Consider the following 12,758-nt stretch of genomic DNA (forward strand, 5'->3'; position numbering starts at 1 on the left):
TGGGGGAGTGGCTCCTAGGGGTTATCTGTGGCCAAGAGAAGATGAGCCCCAGCAGCCTCTAGGTGTTAGCAGGCGGGCAGGGAGCCTGGTTGGTCTTTGGGGCCGAGGAGGAGGGTATCTCATCCAGAAGCCACTGAGCTAGGCAGGCTGGGAGGTTTCTGTGGGTGGAGGAGTGCTCCTGCCATGTTGGAGGGTATGTCTCTGCCATGGTCCTGAGGGCGTGGAAGGCTTGTTTGCTTTCCACAAACAGATACAATGCTCTTCCTAAGAATGGACTTGTGGTTCCTAACCGATGGCTAGGAGAGCTCACGTCCTTCCTGGGAATCTCTCCTGGGGACCTCCATACTCGTGTGCCAGGCATGCTAAAGAGGAAGGAGCCTGGCAGCATCTCTGCCCGGGCCCAATGGGAGGCCAGACCCAAAGGCCTGTACAGGAAAAGCCAAGCTCAGGCTCCAGCACTAGGTAACAGAAGAGAGGGCACTAGAGCTGGGCAGGAGGTCTACCCATCTTCCTCTAGGAAGCCCTGTCTCCCTGTTCAGCTATGCCATGGCAGGTGGGCACCAAGGACCAGGCCTGGTGGGGAATGAGTGGTCCTGGGCCTGTGGACAGATAGCAGGGGCAGGCCTGAGGATCTGCTCCCCTGCCCTCAGTGTGTGCAGCCAGCAGGACGGGTGCATTCAAGATCCCCAGGTCACCTCAGCACAGGACCTCTGAGGGCTGACAGTGGGTCAGCAGGGCGGGGAAGGAGAACGAGAACTCCCCACAGCACAGGATGCCTGGGTGGCAGCCAAGTGTCCCCTGGCTCCAGGCCCAGGCAGCAGGTGCGGCCTTTGACCCAGAGCCAGGGACAGAAGCAGCCCCACCCAGGAGGTTGGCAGAGGGTGGGGAGGAGAGCAAGGCAGCTCTGGCACCCTGAGGTCCGGGCTCTCCTCTGAAAGAGGGACACCCTGCTGTGTTGGAGGGCTGGGCTGGGGCTGGTCCCAGGGCTCACAGCCTACTTCACCTTCCCCTCAGCTCTAGGAGGGAGGACGCTGACCTGCCCTAAGGTGACAGGGCTCATGTGGGCCCTGGGCTTGCTGGGATGCCTCCCAATGCTGGTGTGGCACCAGCCTGGTCTCAGCTGAGGTGCGGCTGCCCTGCTTCTGGGCTGAATGTAGAGCCCAGGCACCCTCCTGCTCTGCTGACCCAGACCTCTGCCCACACTGGGGTGTGGAAGGTGGCCAATGTGGGAATGAGGACAGTGTCCTACACATCCCTCAAGCTCCAGATGGGGGAACCACAAGCCAAGCCCCTGCCCAAGAGCCCTGCCTCACTGCTCAGCTTGTGGGGCCAGTGTTACTTCGGTGGCCACCTGCTCTGGGTGCTTGTCCAGGCCTGGGACCACCTCATCTTCCCCCACACCAGACCCCTGATGGGGCACACCATTCCCTCAGTGGGCCCCTGCGGCCCAGGTTGGAGGCCAGGCCCATCAGTGCACGTAACACACTGCTGCCCTCAAAGGATCAGATGGGGTTTTGTCCAGTGACCGTGTGGGGTACAGGCCTGTGGCTGTCTGAAGCAGAGCAGCTAGTGGGTACCAGGGACCTTCCCTGGTCAGTATCACTTCCTGGGTACAAGAACAATGCCAGCCGGCAGTGCCCTGTGCCATGAGCGCCTGGGGTTACGCACCACAGGCAGCAGAGCACCCCCAGTGTCCTCTCTGCCTCGGACCCTGCCCATCAGTAGCTGGGCCCAGGAGGCAGTCATATGTAGGTGAGGAGCTGTGCTCGGGGACTGCAGGCGCCTGTAGTGGGCCCTGTGCCAGTGGCAGCTCGATGCCCCTCAGTGCTCATCTCTAAAAGGGGGCACGAGAGCACAAACCTTCCCACAGGCTACCATAGAGTACCCAGGCCAATGTGGCCCTACTGGCTCAGTGACCCAAGATCTGCAAAAGAGTGGCTCAGGGGGTCCACATGACGTGGGGCAGAGAAGGGGGGGGCTGGTTTTGCCTCCAACCTTCCCTCCCTGGCCCCCTCCCCCCCACAGCCTGGGCAGCTCATTGAGGTGGACAGCCAACCTGCTCCACAGTGAAACCCTTGTACCACTGCCACAATGTCCCCCCAAGGCCAGGCTCTCCGGGATCATTTCTCCTAGGCTCTAAAATGTGTTCTTTTCTTTGGTGTCTAAATGACTCAATTTCAATCCAGCTTCCAAACCTGCTCCTAGATGAACCCTGATTAAATTCTCATAAAACCACAGGTGGAGAAGCTTGATCTGTGTTGTGCACCCTCCTTGGGAGGACTGGTATGCAGGACAGGCCACCTGCCACGTCCAGAGCTCATGTGTGGGAGATTCTGGAAAAAGAGAGCTGCCCCTCACCCTGAAGTCACCAGAGTATAGGAGGAGCTCTCTAGTTACTGGCCAGGGCCTGAGACCCTTCGATCTGCTATCCCCAAGGACAGGGACACAGACCCTGTCATCCAATCACAGCCCAGGTGCCTTCTCACACACAGCTTTGGTCACCTCAGGCAGCTAGAACCTTGCCCACAACTGCTCAGCCTCGGCCTTAATCTCTGGATCCTGGCCCCGGGTGGCCAAGTGGGCTGCCCCTGCAATCTGGCCTCCAAAAAATGCCAGGCAAACCATGGCTTGTCACCAGCCTCTCCTTTGGCCTGAACCGCGTTCAGGCTCAGCGCTGCCTGTGTCTCTGCTAACAGGCTGTGGATGTGGGGTGGGTGTGGGCGCAGGTGTGTCCTGGGTGGCTGCCTCCCAGCAGCAGTCATCTGGGGGAGCTCTGGGCAGGTCACTGGAAGCCTCCTGACCTCATGGTGTCAAGCTGCTACTTGGAGGGGACTGCTGCTGAGGTCACAGGCTAAAGCCACGCCTGGCTGACCAGAGGAGGAATAGTATTCCAAATGCCATTCACCCATGGGAAAGGCAAGTCCCCAAAGCAGGATGCCACATTTGTGGCAGGCCTCTACGATATCCCCCAAATTCAATCTACCTCTTCTTCCATGGTAAAATCCCCCAAATTTCAGCTGAAAATGCAGAACAAGGATCACATTTCCCAACTCTCTTGCAACTCAGCAAGTGACTAATTCTGTGCAATGAAAACAGAAAAGGAGCATCAAGCTGCAGCTTCCAGAACCTTCCTTAAAAGATAACTAGGGCTTGCTCCCTTTTGCTTCCTCTTCATCCTCACGTCTAGATCTTGGACGTGATGGCTGGAGGTTTAGCCACCATCGTGGTCCAGGAGGGCCAGACTATTGGAGAACAGTGAGCTGGAAGGTGTGGGTCCCACTGTTGCACTCTAGTGCTGACAAGCTTCCCCTGGGCCTTCACGTTATAGAGGAAGGAAGTGCTATCCCATTCAAGCCACCGTCTTTGAGGTCTCTACTGTTATAGTCACTTGCATGCTGACTGGGTGGCCGGAAGCTGGCAAATCTGAGGCAGAGGAAGGGCCCTGCTTCCCCTCCTGGCTTTGAGTTATAGGAAGAGCTCTGGGAATATGGAACTGGGATGGCACTGACCACAGGTCACACACAGGTGAGGCCAGGGATGAAGAAGGGGGACAGGGACATCTGCCTGCTATCCCTAGGGATCCTCCCATGTGCCACAGCAGTCAGGGCCACGGTCTCCTCCTTCCCAGATCCGTCAGGAGCCGACCAGCCCTGCAGCACTCACGCTCAGTCTTCCCTACAGTCTAGATTCTCCAAAACAGGGAGTCACCACAGCCCAGGATGCTGATGGCTTGGAAAGGCTCGCCACACCCCTCTCTCACACAAAAGGGGTGCCATTGGGTTGCTATAATTATCTGAGGGAACTTCAGGAGCAACATGGCCACTTACAGCAGGCCTACAACAGCTGTATGCCTCCAAGAATAGCAGCAAGCAGGGCCCAGGGGTGCTGGGGACACCTCTCCCAGGTAGGCTCTGCACCTGCCAGGGGTGGGAGGGGATCTAGCAGAGACCCACCCAGAGTGCTGGTCCCCTGGTAAGCAGGAGGGAGCTCCAGGAAGGCCCAGCCTCTGGACGCCCTGCTGGAAGAACACAAGCCAGGTTCAGCACGCACGGTAAGGAAAATCCAGGGTGCAGCTCGCGCAGCCCTGGCCCACGGGTCCTGCTGGACTAGCCTCCTGGGGACAACCATCACAGCAGTCCATCTGGTGGCTCCTGAGCAGTGTCTGGGGTTAAGGGTTTTGAGTTTAGCAGAACAGCCTCTGTCTGGCGCTCTTCCCACCAGATGTCTGTCACCAGCCCCTCAAGTCTGAGGCTGGGTCTGGGCCACCATCAAATGTCCAGGATCCAGTCACCCCTCAACAGAACACAGGAAATGGACGTTAGAAGCTTCTCCAGCCATTTCTGCACTGAGGCGTCTAAGACCTCATCTCCTCACTCACCAGCTCAAGCGCCTGCAATGGCCGCCCAAGAATGAGGTCCCTCACTGTACCCTCTGGCCCAACCATCAGTCTCCCTGTGCTCATTACACTGCCCAGCCTGAAGGCCCAAGTTGCTGTAGCCCCCAGCCTTGCCCACCCAAGTCCCAGCTATCATCAGCACGTGGGGAGAAAGTTCCCCACAGGAACGGAGGCGCAAGCCATCTGGATTTGAGTCGCCCGAGTCTCACGTCACAGGTGGGGTGAAAAAACGAGCATCTTCGCATGAGAGAACCGCAGACAGTTCAAGACATCGCAGTCTCGCCTCCACCCCAGAGCAGACTCCCAGGACAGGGTCAGGTCTCCATCCATGAAAACAAGAACCTCACAGCCAGAGAGGAAGCTTCGAGCCCGAAGGCCACAGGCCTATCCTAAAGATTGGCTTGAGGGGATCAGGCTTGGGGAGCCTTCTTATTACGGGGGCCCTTGCTCAGCATCTGCCGGGTGACTAACTCACACAGAGGCGCAGCCAACAGCCTGAGTGCTCACTTCCGTCTCAGGTGGGGGCCCAGGGCAGTGAGCAAAGCAGACCCTGGGACAGATGAGGTTACAAGAAGAGCAACCTCACCATGAGAGGAACTGCAGACAGAGGAACTGCCCCCCAGATGCCTGGAGAGTGCAGAGGACAGACTGCCATTCTGGGCCCCTGCTGGAGTGGCCACAGGCCCCAAGACTTTTTGGAGTCAGCTTTCCCATGGGACTCAGGGAAGGCCCGGGAGCAACCGCCAAGCCCAGGGGAGGCAGCGTGCACCTTGGTCCTGGTCCACCTCCCTTGGCAATCCCACCGGCTGGCGTGGCTGCCCTCCAAGACACGTCCTACGCAGACCTCTTCTGTCTCCGCCCCTTCACTGCAAGACGTTGCCACTTACATCCAGGCTCCACCCGGCAGCCAGTGGGCTCTCCAGAGCCCCAGCAGAACTGGAGCACTCCCCGGCTCCAGCGTCTCAACATGACTCCTTACTGCTCAGGAGAGATCAAGTTCCAGAGCCTCGCAAGCAGGCTAGGGCTCCCTGCTGCCACCTGGTAGGTACCCTCTACCTGGTGCCGCAGCCGAGCCTCACCAGCAGGCTCCTGCTCCTTGACCACTGCACATGCATGCGCCCCAGATCCCAGCTCGCCCTGCCCACCCCCACCCCCCACCAGTCCTGCTTTTCAACTTGTGAAAATCTGTCCTAGGCTGTGGGAAACAACTCAGGGCCTGGGCCTTGCCGCTACAGCAGAAGCAGAAACCCAAGCATCCCCAGGTGCCCCCATGGGCCACACAGCAAGAGAAGTCTCCACAGACACTGTCCCAGTTATCCTACCCTGGGACCTTAGGAGGAGCCACTTGTTATCCACGTTTTCCAGAACACAGGCAGGGCCAGGTCAAGTGACTTGTCCAAGACACAGAGCCAGCTGAAGCCCAGACTGGGGCCCATCTTCAGTCTGTCTCCCTCCAAAGCCCGCGTTTTACTCTGAAAGTCCCTTGTGGCACCTTCTCTGAATCGTCCACTTCCACTGGGCCGTTCGTGGACATCAGAGGTGGCTGCAGACCTGCCATCTGCCTCCTCCAGTCGGCCGTATCATGTCAAATGCTCTTCTCTTGCCCCTTTACCCAGTGTCCAGTAAGCACATCTTCGGGAAGAGGCTGATTCCAGAACCAATCCCCATCTTGGTTTCTATACCCACCAGGGAAGGGAAGTAAACCACTCCAGGCCCAGGGAGCGAGGCTGCTGCAGTGGTGCTGAGGCACCCTGCCCACGAGGGGGCCCCAGGGAGTCTCTGCAGGCTGCACACCAGGCTGTCAGTGTCAGGCGCCCAGGAACAGCCCCCAGACCCCTTCAAGGACATGGGGCTGGCACCCAGCCCTTTCCCGGAGCGTGTCCTTAGAGAACTGAGGATCACCATCTCTCAGGACCAGCACCCTCTGGCCTTGGATGGGAGGCAGGAGCTAGGAGCCTGGCTAGCTGCTGGCCCAGGCTGTGTGATGTCAGTGCACCTGCCAAGCTGCCAGACCCTGCGATGGCTTGTGCCCCTCCACTCCCACCAAAGGTTCATGGGATTGGAGGCTTGGTCCCCGGGTGGTGGTTCTGAGAGGGAGGATAACCTGTAGGGCGAAGGCCTGCAGGAGGTCCTTAGGTCACTGGGGTGTGAGCCGGTTCTCCTGTCACCCCTGGGTAATTCTTGTGAAAGAGTTCTTATGAAAGGAGCAAACCTGACCCAAATCAGCTCTTTCTGCTCCTGGTTCAAGATGTTACCATCTGCTTGTTCCTGCCTGCTCCCACCATTGTTATCTACTATAAAGTGACAAAGCCAAGTTCTGGCCCTTGCCAGAATCTGTAATATGCTGGTTGGACTTTTCAGTCTCCAAAACTATGAGCTAAATAAACTTCTTTACTTTTATAAAGGTAGCCTGTCTCAGGTATCTTGTTACAGTAACAAAAAGCTAACTTACATAGCCTCCATGACTTGTGTGAAATGGGCAGGACCACTGTGCCCACCAAAGAGCACTGAAAGAGACAACAAAAGGAGGCTGCCCAACCTAAGAACACAGGGTGCATATCCAGCAAATGCCACCCCCATAGTTCTGTGACAGTCCCCTTGCAGACAGGCTGCCTCCAGCCCTGTGAACCAAACTGCGCCTGCTGGTCCCACCATAACGGGAAACAAGCAGGTCAGGGTTCAAGGCAGCCACGGCGCAATGGAGGTCTGTGTGGCTGGGGACAGGAGGCCGCCTCTCCTGATGCCAGGATGAATCCTTACGTAGCCCCCAAGCCCAGGCAGAGCACTTTTTCTTAAAAATTAAACAACAGTCCCAGTAGGGACCAGAGCCCAGAAGAGAGAACTAGGAAGCTGTTATGAGCACGATTCTCCAAAAAGTCTCCTGCATGCGGACACACAGCTTTAAGAGGCTGTCTGGGCTTCCCTGGAGTTGCTCTGCTCCCTGAGGGGCGGGAATAGGGAGAGGGGCTCCTTGGGGACAAGAGCCTGCAGGTGGGGAAGCTCCACACCCAGGGGCAGGCTCCCACCCGCCAGCAGAGTGCACCCGTGAAGTGTGCCGCCTGCTGCCTGTCTGTGTGGTGATGAAGGCCCTTCATTTCTGTTGGAATCCTTGGTCGGGCTGCATAACTCCACTGGCCCTGGACTCCTACTCCCTGATCACAGCATGAAGTGAACCCCAAGGGTTCAGAACAGCAAACAGAAACCTCTCCCAAATAGCACTCTGAGTGAGAGCAGGGAGAGGAAGGACCTCCCCAGAATGACTGCACCCAAAGTGCTTAAAAAGACACAACCCCTTCCCCTCCCACACACTGTCCACCTGTGACCACAGGCAGGGCTGCGAGCCACGGACGCTGAGCACACGTCTATACCTTTCATGTAGGCCTCAATCTTGCGGATAAGTTCATAGGACTTGGAGCGGTCAAGCAGGGTCCTGATGGCAGGGAGGGGGTCCAGGACAATGGTCTCAGGGTGGGCATCAATGTATTCCTGGAAGGAAAGCAGATCCTGGTTAGAAAGCAGGCTGAGGCCACAGCAAGGAGACAGGCACAGATTCACCCCTGAGCCCTCGTGTATCCAGTGTATCCATCCCTTTCTTGTCCCTCCCCCATCACATGACTCTGGTGTGACCAATCAGTGCATCCCAGCCTGGGGCTACTGGCTCAGGACAAGAGGGATGATCCTGAGCCTGTCCAATCAGAAGCAGGCTCAGGGGGTCATGCCGGGGAATGGTAGGATAAGAATGTCCTCAGCTTTAGGAAGAAGGTGGACACATGGAGACTGGGCAGCTGTGAGCAATCACCATGGGAACTAAAGGCAAGGCCTGTTTGAGGCCTAAGCTCAGAAAATAGCTGAGGATTAGAGCAACCAGGTCTGGTCAAGTTGTCTGACCCCTGGATAAAGCCTCACCTGAAGCCAGATCTGATCCCCATGCTGATTTGCTCCACAGGAGAGCCAGCCCAGCACTGAGACGGGGGCCAGAGGGAAAGAGGAAGGATGCTGGGGGCATGAGAAACTCTGTGGGAAGGAGTGATGGACAGAAGTGTCCCAGATGGCTACTCAACACTCAGGAACTTCCCTTCAATACCTACTGCCTTTGTGGTGGCACTATGGAAACGCAAGACTAACTGATAAAAGCCTGTTCCTCTCTGGCTCTTTAGACCCTTTGATTCTGAAGACAACATCATGGAATGCGGGAGAGAAGGCAAGGGTCTTGGAAAAGCCTGGCCTGGAGGAAGTCCATTCCCCCTGTGGCGTGTTGAACGGTGCCCTAGGCACATTTTCTGCTCCTACCCCTCTGCGTCCTGTGCGTGGGGCCTTGTTTGGAAACAGTCTCCAGATGTGGTAGCTTAGGAAGTGGCCCCACTGCACATGGGTGGGCCTGATCGCCGACTTCCTTATAAATGAGACAGAGATCGGGACACAGGGAAAGGCCACACGAAGACACACAGCTGAAGTGTCGTAGGCACATGATAAGGACCAGGAGCACAGCGAGGGGTGGACAGGTGCCCCTCAGAGCCTTGGGAACAACAGCTGCTAACCCCTGGACCAGGCTTCAGGCTTCCCGAGCCGAAGGCCCCTAGCTCACGGTACTTGGCTAGACCACGCCAGCTCACTTTGTCCCCTCCGGGTTGTCCCCACACAGCCAGCACACCCCCTGGAGGGTCAGTGAAGGTCAGCAGGGAGCACTACCCAAGTCTTCTTTACTGGTAAATCTTTATTTTTTAAAATATTTTTTTAGTTGTAGGTAGACACAATATCATTTATTTATTTATTTTTTTTTTAATGTGGTGCTGAGGATCGAACCCAGGGCCTCACACGTGCACATGGTAAGTGCTCTACCACTGAGCCACAACCCCGGCCCTTCTGGTAAATCTTACAAACAAAAAGCAAGATGCATTTGGGATTTTTTTCCCCCATGAACCCATTTTGGTTTCTAATAATCTTTTTGAGAGCACCTGACTCAAAAGCAGGTCCATACCAACTTCCTGAGTGTTCCACACCAGGGCGTGTGGTTTATAGGCTCTTTTCTCTGGATGCTACAATCCCCTCGGGCCCTGGGTGGTGGCCAGGGCACTGCTGGGAGGCCTGGGTTCCTCTCGGCAAACCTGTGCTGTGGACCTACATGCAGGACACAAGCAGCCCCACTGCTTCCCCTCCTTGAAGACAAAACCGTCAGCAGGTCAACTGGGCCAGCTGCCAGCTGCTCAGGCCAAGTGGGCCAGGCAGCTTACGTGGGATGCCCACGTCCCATCAACATGGGGTTCAGGGACAAGCTGAGCAGCGGCCTAAGGAGGCATTATCTAGAGCTGCCCTCAAGCCTCCCCCACCCCCGACAGCCTCCTCCTCACCCAAGAGCATGCCGAGGAGCCCCCACCTCTCCTCTGGGGCATCTGCCGGCACCTACCCTCTGGGCACCATTCCTTCACCAGTGTGCTCTTGCAAACCAGGTCTCGGCTTCCACGAGAGCTTGTCCCTCCCGAGACACACCTCATGAGACCATAGCAACACACTAATGTGAAAAGGCTGCCCCTCAGCCAGCTGGCAGTGCCGGCTATGCTGGGCCTCACGCAGGCTGCAGCCTTCCACACTTGGTGCCCACTGCTCTGTGATCCTGGCCAACAAGGTCGTGCTCTGGGCCAGGGCCTGGAAGCACCCAGCTCCCGCCCCCACTCCCCACGAGCCAGGCAGAGCCTGTGCCATACGAAGAGCACATGGCCAGCAGCAAGAGACCCAGGCTCCCAGTGTCGTCCACCTCGGTGCACCTCTGGGCAGGTGCTGGGCTCCTCAGGGCCTCTATTGCCTCCCAGTGACTTAAGAAGTTACTGAAGATGACCGCGGAGGTCCTCATAAAGACAAAACTGGAGCCGGGTGAGTCTCCCACTAGAGGAACCCCAGGAGCAAGGTCTGGGGTTCCTCTAGTTCCTCTGAGGCTGCGGGCTGCTCTGGAGTGGGAGGGACAGCCACTTGCGGGAGGCATCGCGGTGACAGCAGGGTTACACACATACTATCTCCCCTCCTTCAGTATCAGATGCTCACCATGCTGGGTCAGCCTGGTCCTCCCCCGGCAACCCAGGCTGCTAAGAACAACTGGTGTGCTCCCCCTCCCCCACAAAGGGCCCCAGAGGAGGATCCGCCAGTTGCTGAGAAACAGCGCTGACGTTGGTCCCACTTTATGCACCAGGGTGGTGACCTTTCAAGATTCAAGAAAACCCAGCATGTGAGTTTAAGACAAACTCAGTGGGGAAAAGGGTCATGAGAAACCAGAAGGAAAAATGTCTGCCAAGCAAGTGCCCGTAAGCTCCGGAACTTGCACGAACGCATCAGGATGACAGTCGCTCCAGCACCGCCTCTCCCGGGAGGACACAGAGCGGGCGAGGGGCTTTGTCAATAGCCTCCCAGCCACAAGTGGAGTTTCTCCCAGGCTTTTCAGTTTATCTATTGTACTGAAGGCCTCATGCATTTTTCACAAGTCTCTTAGAATTACCAAACAAATTGCTGGAAGAAAAGGCCCAAACCGTCTCCATAGCAAACGGCAAACATGCTCCACGAGGGCCAGCCTGCCAAGGAATACCCAGAGCGGGCTCCTGGAAGCGGAAGTGCTGGGCCTCACACAGGCCCGCACAGTCTGGCCCGCAGCACCAGGAGGGGTGGTGAAGGGACTGCTGCAGGGACGAGGGGGCAGAGATGAGCCAGGTGCCCTCCCAGGCCCAAGCTCCCAGGGGCCTGCAAGACGATGCCAACATGGGCATCAGGGCTCTGTGGGGCTAGAGGGGTCAAGCTTCTCCTCTGAGAATCTAAGCCAAATGAGGGCTGAGAGGAGCATCAGAGATACCCTTTCCTCTGTGGTCCTTGCAGGCAGGAAGTGAGGAAGGTGTGAGATGCAGGCTTTGTTCTCATCTAGAAGAAGATGCTGTCAGAAGTCCCACCCCTGCCGCTGTCTGTCTGGGAACAAGATCCTGGAGTGAAGTCTCTGAAATGCCTTAGGTAAGCCTGAGTCTGAATAAAGCCATCGCGGGGAGTACTGTGGGTGTTGAGGATTCACAAACGTGGAAGGAGTGGGTGGATACAGAGAAGGATTCTCGTGGTTCTGTAACACACAAATTCTTAGAGCCACACCTAAGGTCTTGGGCCAGCCCTGCCCTGCCCTGCCCTGCCCTGCCCTGCCCAGCAGATGGAAGAGCAGGCCAGCTCTGACCTTGGGACAGGAAACCTGGCTGTCCTGGCCTGTGCTAACCTCTTGCTTATGCCTGGAACACACACAATCCCAGACCCAAGAAGCCCAGCCTGTGCCCTCCAGGGACAGTGTGGCCAGGCAGAGGAGTCCACCAACCCACCATACCACCAAGTCTACCACACAGGCAGAAGGGGTCACCCGCTCCTCCCAGAGGCAGGAGAGGTCCTCACTGGGGGTGTTTGCCCTCTGGATTCTCAGGAGGGGCAGGGAGTAGAGGGAGAAGCAGGTGAGTGCAGAGGGAAGGAGCCTGAACCCAAGCTGGGGGCTAAGCTGCGGCGTGGCCCTAGAATAGCTTGCAGCTCGCTCTCTCCTCACCCACGTGACTCCTTTCTAAAATGAAGTCTGCAAAAACTGGGCAAGGGGCAACTAGGTCCTCCCCTTCTCCTACCCCCCACCCCTGGTTGTGCCAGACTGGATGTGAACACCAGCACTATCTTTCTAGAAGGAACAGGAGGCAGCTATTCAGATGGGAAGCACAAAAGAATAATAATCATGGTAAAAATAATCATAGCAATCACCAGGGACAACTTAAAAACAAACGAGCTGGTGCTTACGCTGGGCTTGCTATAGGCACCATGCTGGATGAAATGGTTTTTGAGCACCACTTCTTTTAATATAAAAGATTAGTCCTAAGATTAAGAATTAAAACTATAAAACTCTTAGAAGAAAACAATGGCAAAGATCTTTGGGACCTTGCAGTAAACAGCCAGAGAAGGAAAGGCTGGACAACTAGACATCACCAGAACAGAGACTCCGTGAGTCAAAGGCCTGGCTTTGAGCAGCAGGACCTGTATGCGACCTTGCCTGGCAGAGATGCCCAGGCACTGACCCAGCCGGGTGCTGGGAGGAACCCTGGGCACACCCTGAAGCCCCTACAGGTTTTGAAGCACCTCACAGGCTTGTGGGCCCCTCGACAGCACTGAGAGAGTGGCAGGACTCTCCCGTCTCCCTCAGGACCCTGAGAGCTGACAGGTTTTGGTCAGAGACAAGGTCCCCAGCTGTGGTTCTGCTGGGCCCAAACTCCTCACCAGTGGCCAGTTCCACCTTCCACTAATGACCCTGGAGTAGAAGGCCTGCCCACGGGGCTCGGGAGACCTCCATCCAGGGCTGGGAAGCTCTCATCTGGGG

General features: G+C 56.9%; 1 protein-coding gene across 3 annotated transcripts in view; it reads right to left on the reverse strand.

The window, feature by feature from the left end:
* The window catches only part of ITPK1 (inositol-tetrakisphosphate 1-kinase), a 135,243-nt gene that overhangs the window by 36,071 nt on the left and 86,414 nt on the right, over positions 1-12,758 (reverse strand). For all 3 annotated transcript variants that reach the window (XM_081289375.1, XM_081289377.1, XM_081289376.1), the window contains one exon: positions 7,765-7,882. In XM_081289375.1, the coding sequence (XP_081145501.1) occupies positions 7,765-7,882 (118 nt within the window). The remainder of the gene's footprint in view (positions 1-7,764; positions 7,883-12,758) is intronic.

This window comes from Spermophilus citellus (genome assembly GCF_964194105.1).
Source record: "Spermophilus citellus genome assembly, chromosome: 4".
In the NCBI taxonomy this organism is placed as follows: Eukaryota; Metazoa; Chordata; class Mammalia; order Rodentia; family Sciuridae; genus Spermophilus; species Spermophilus citellus.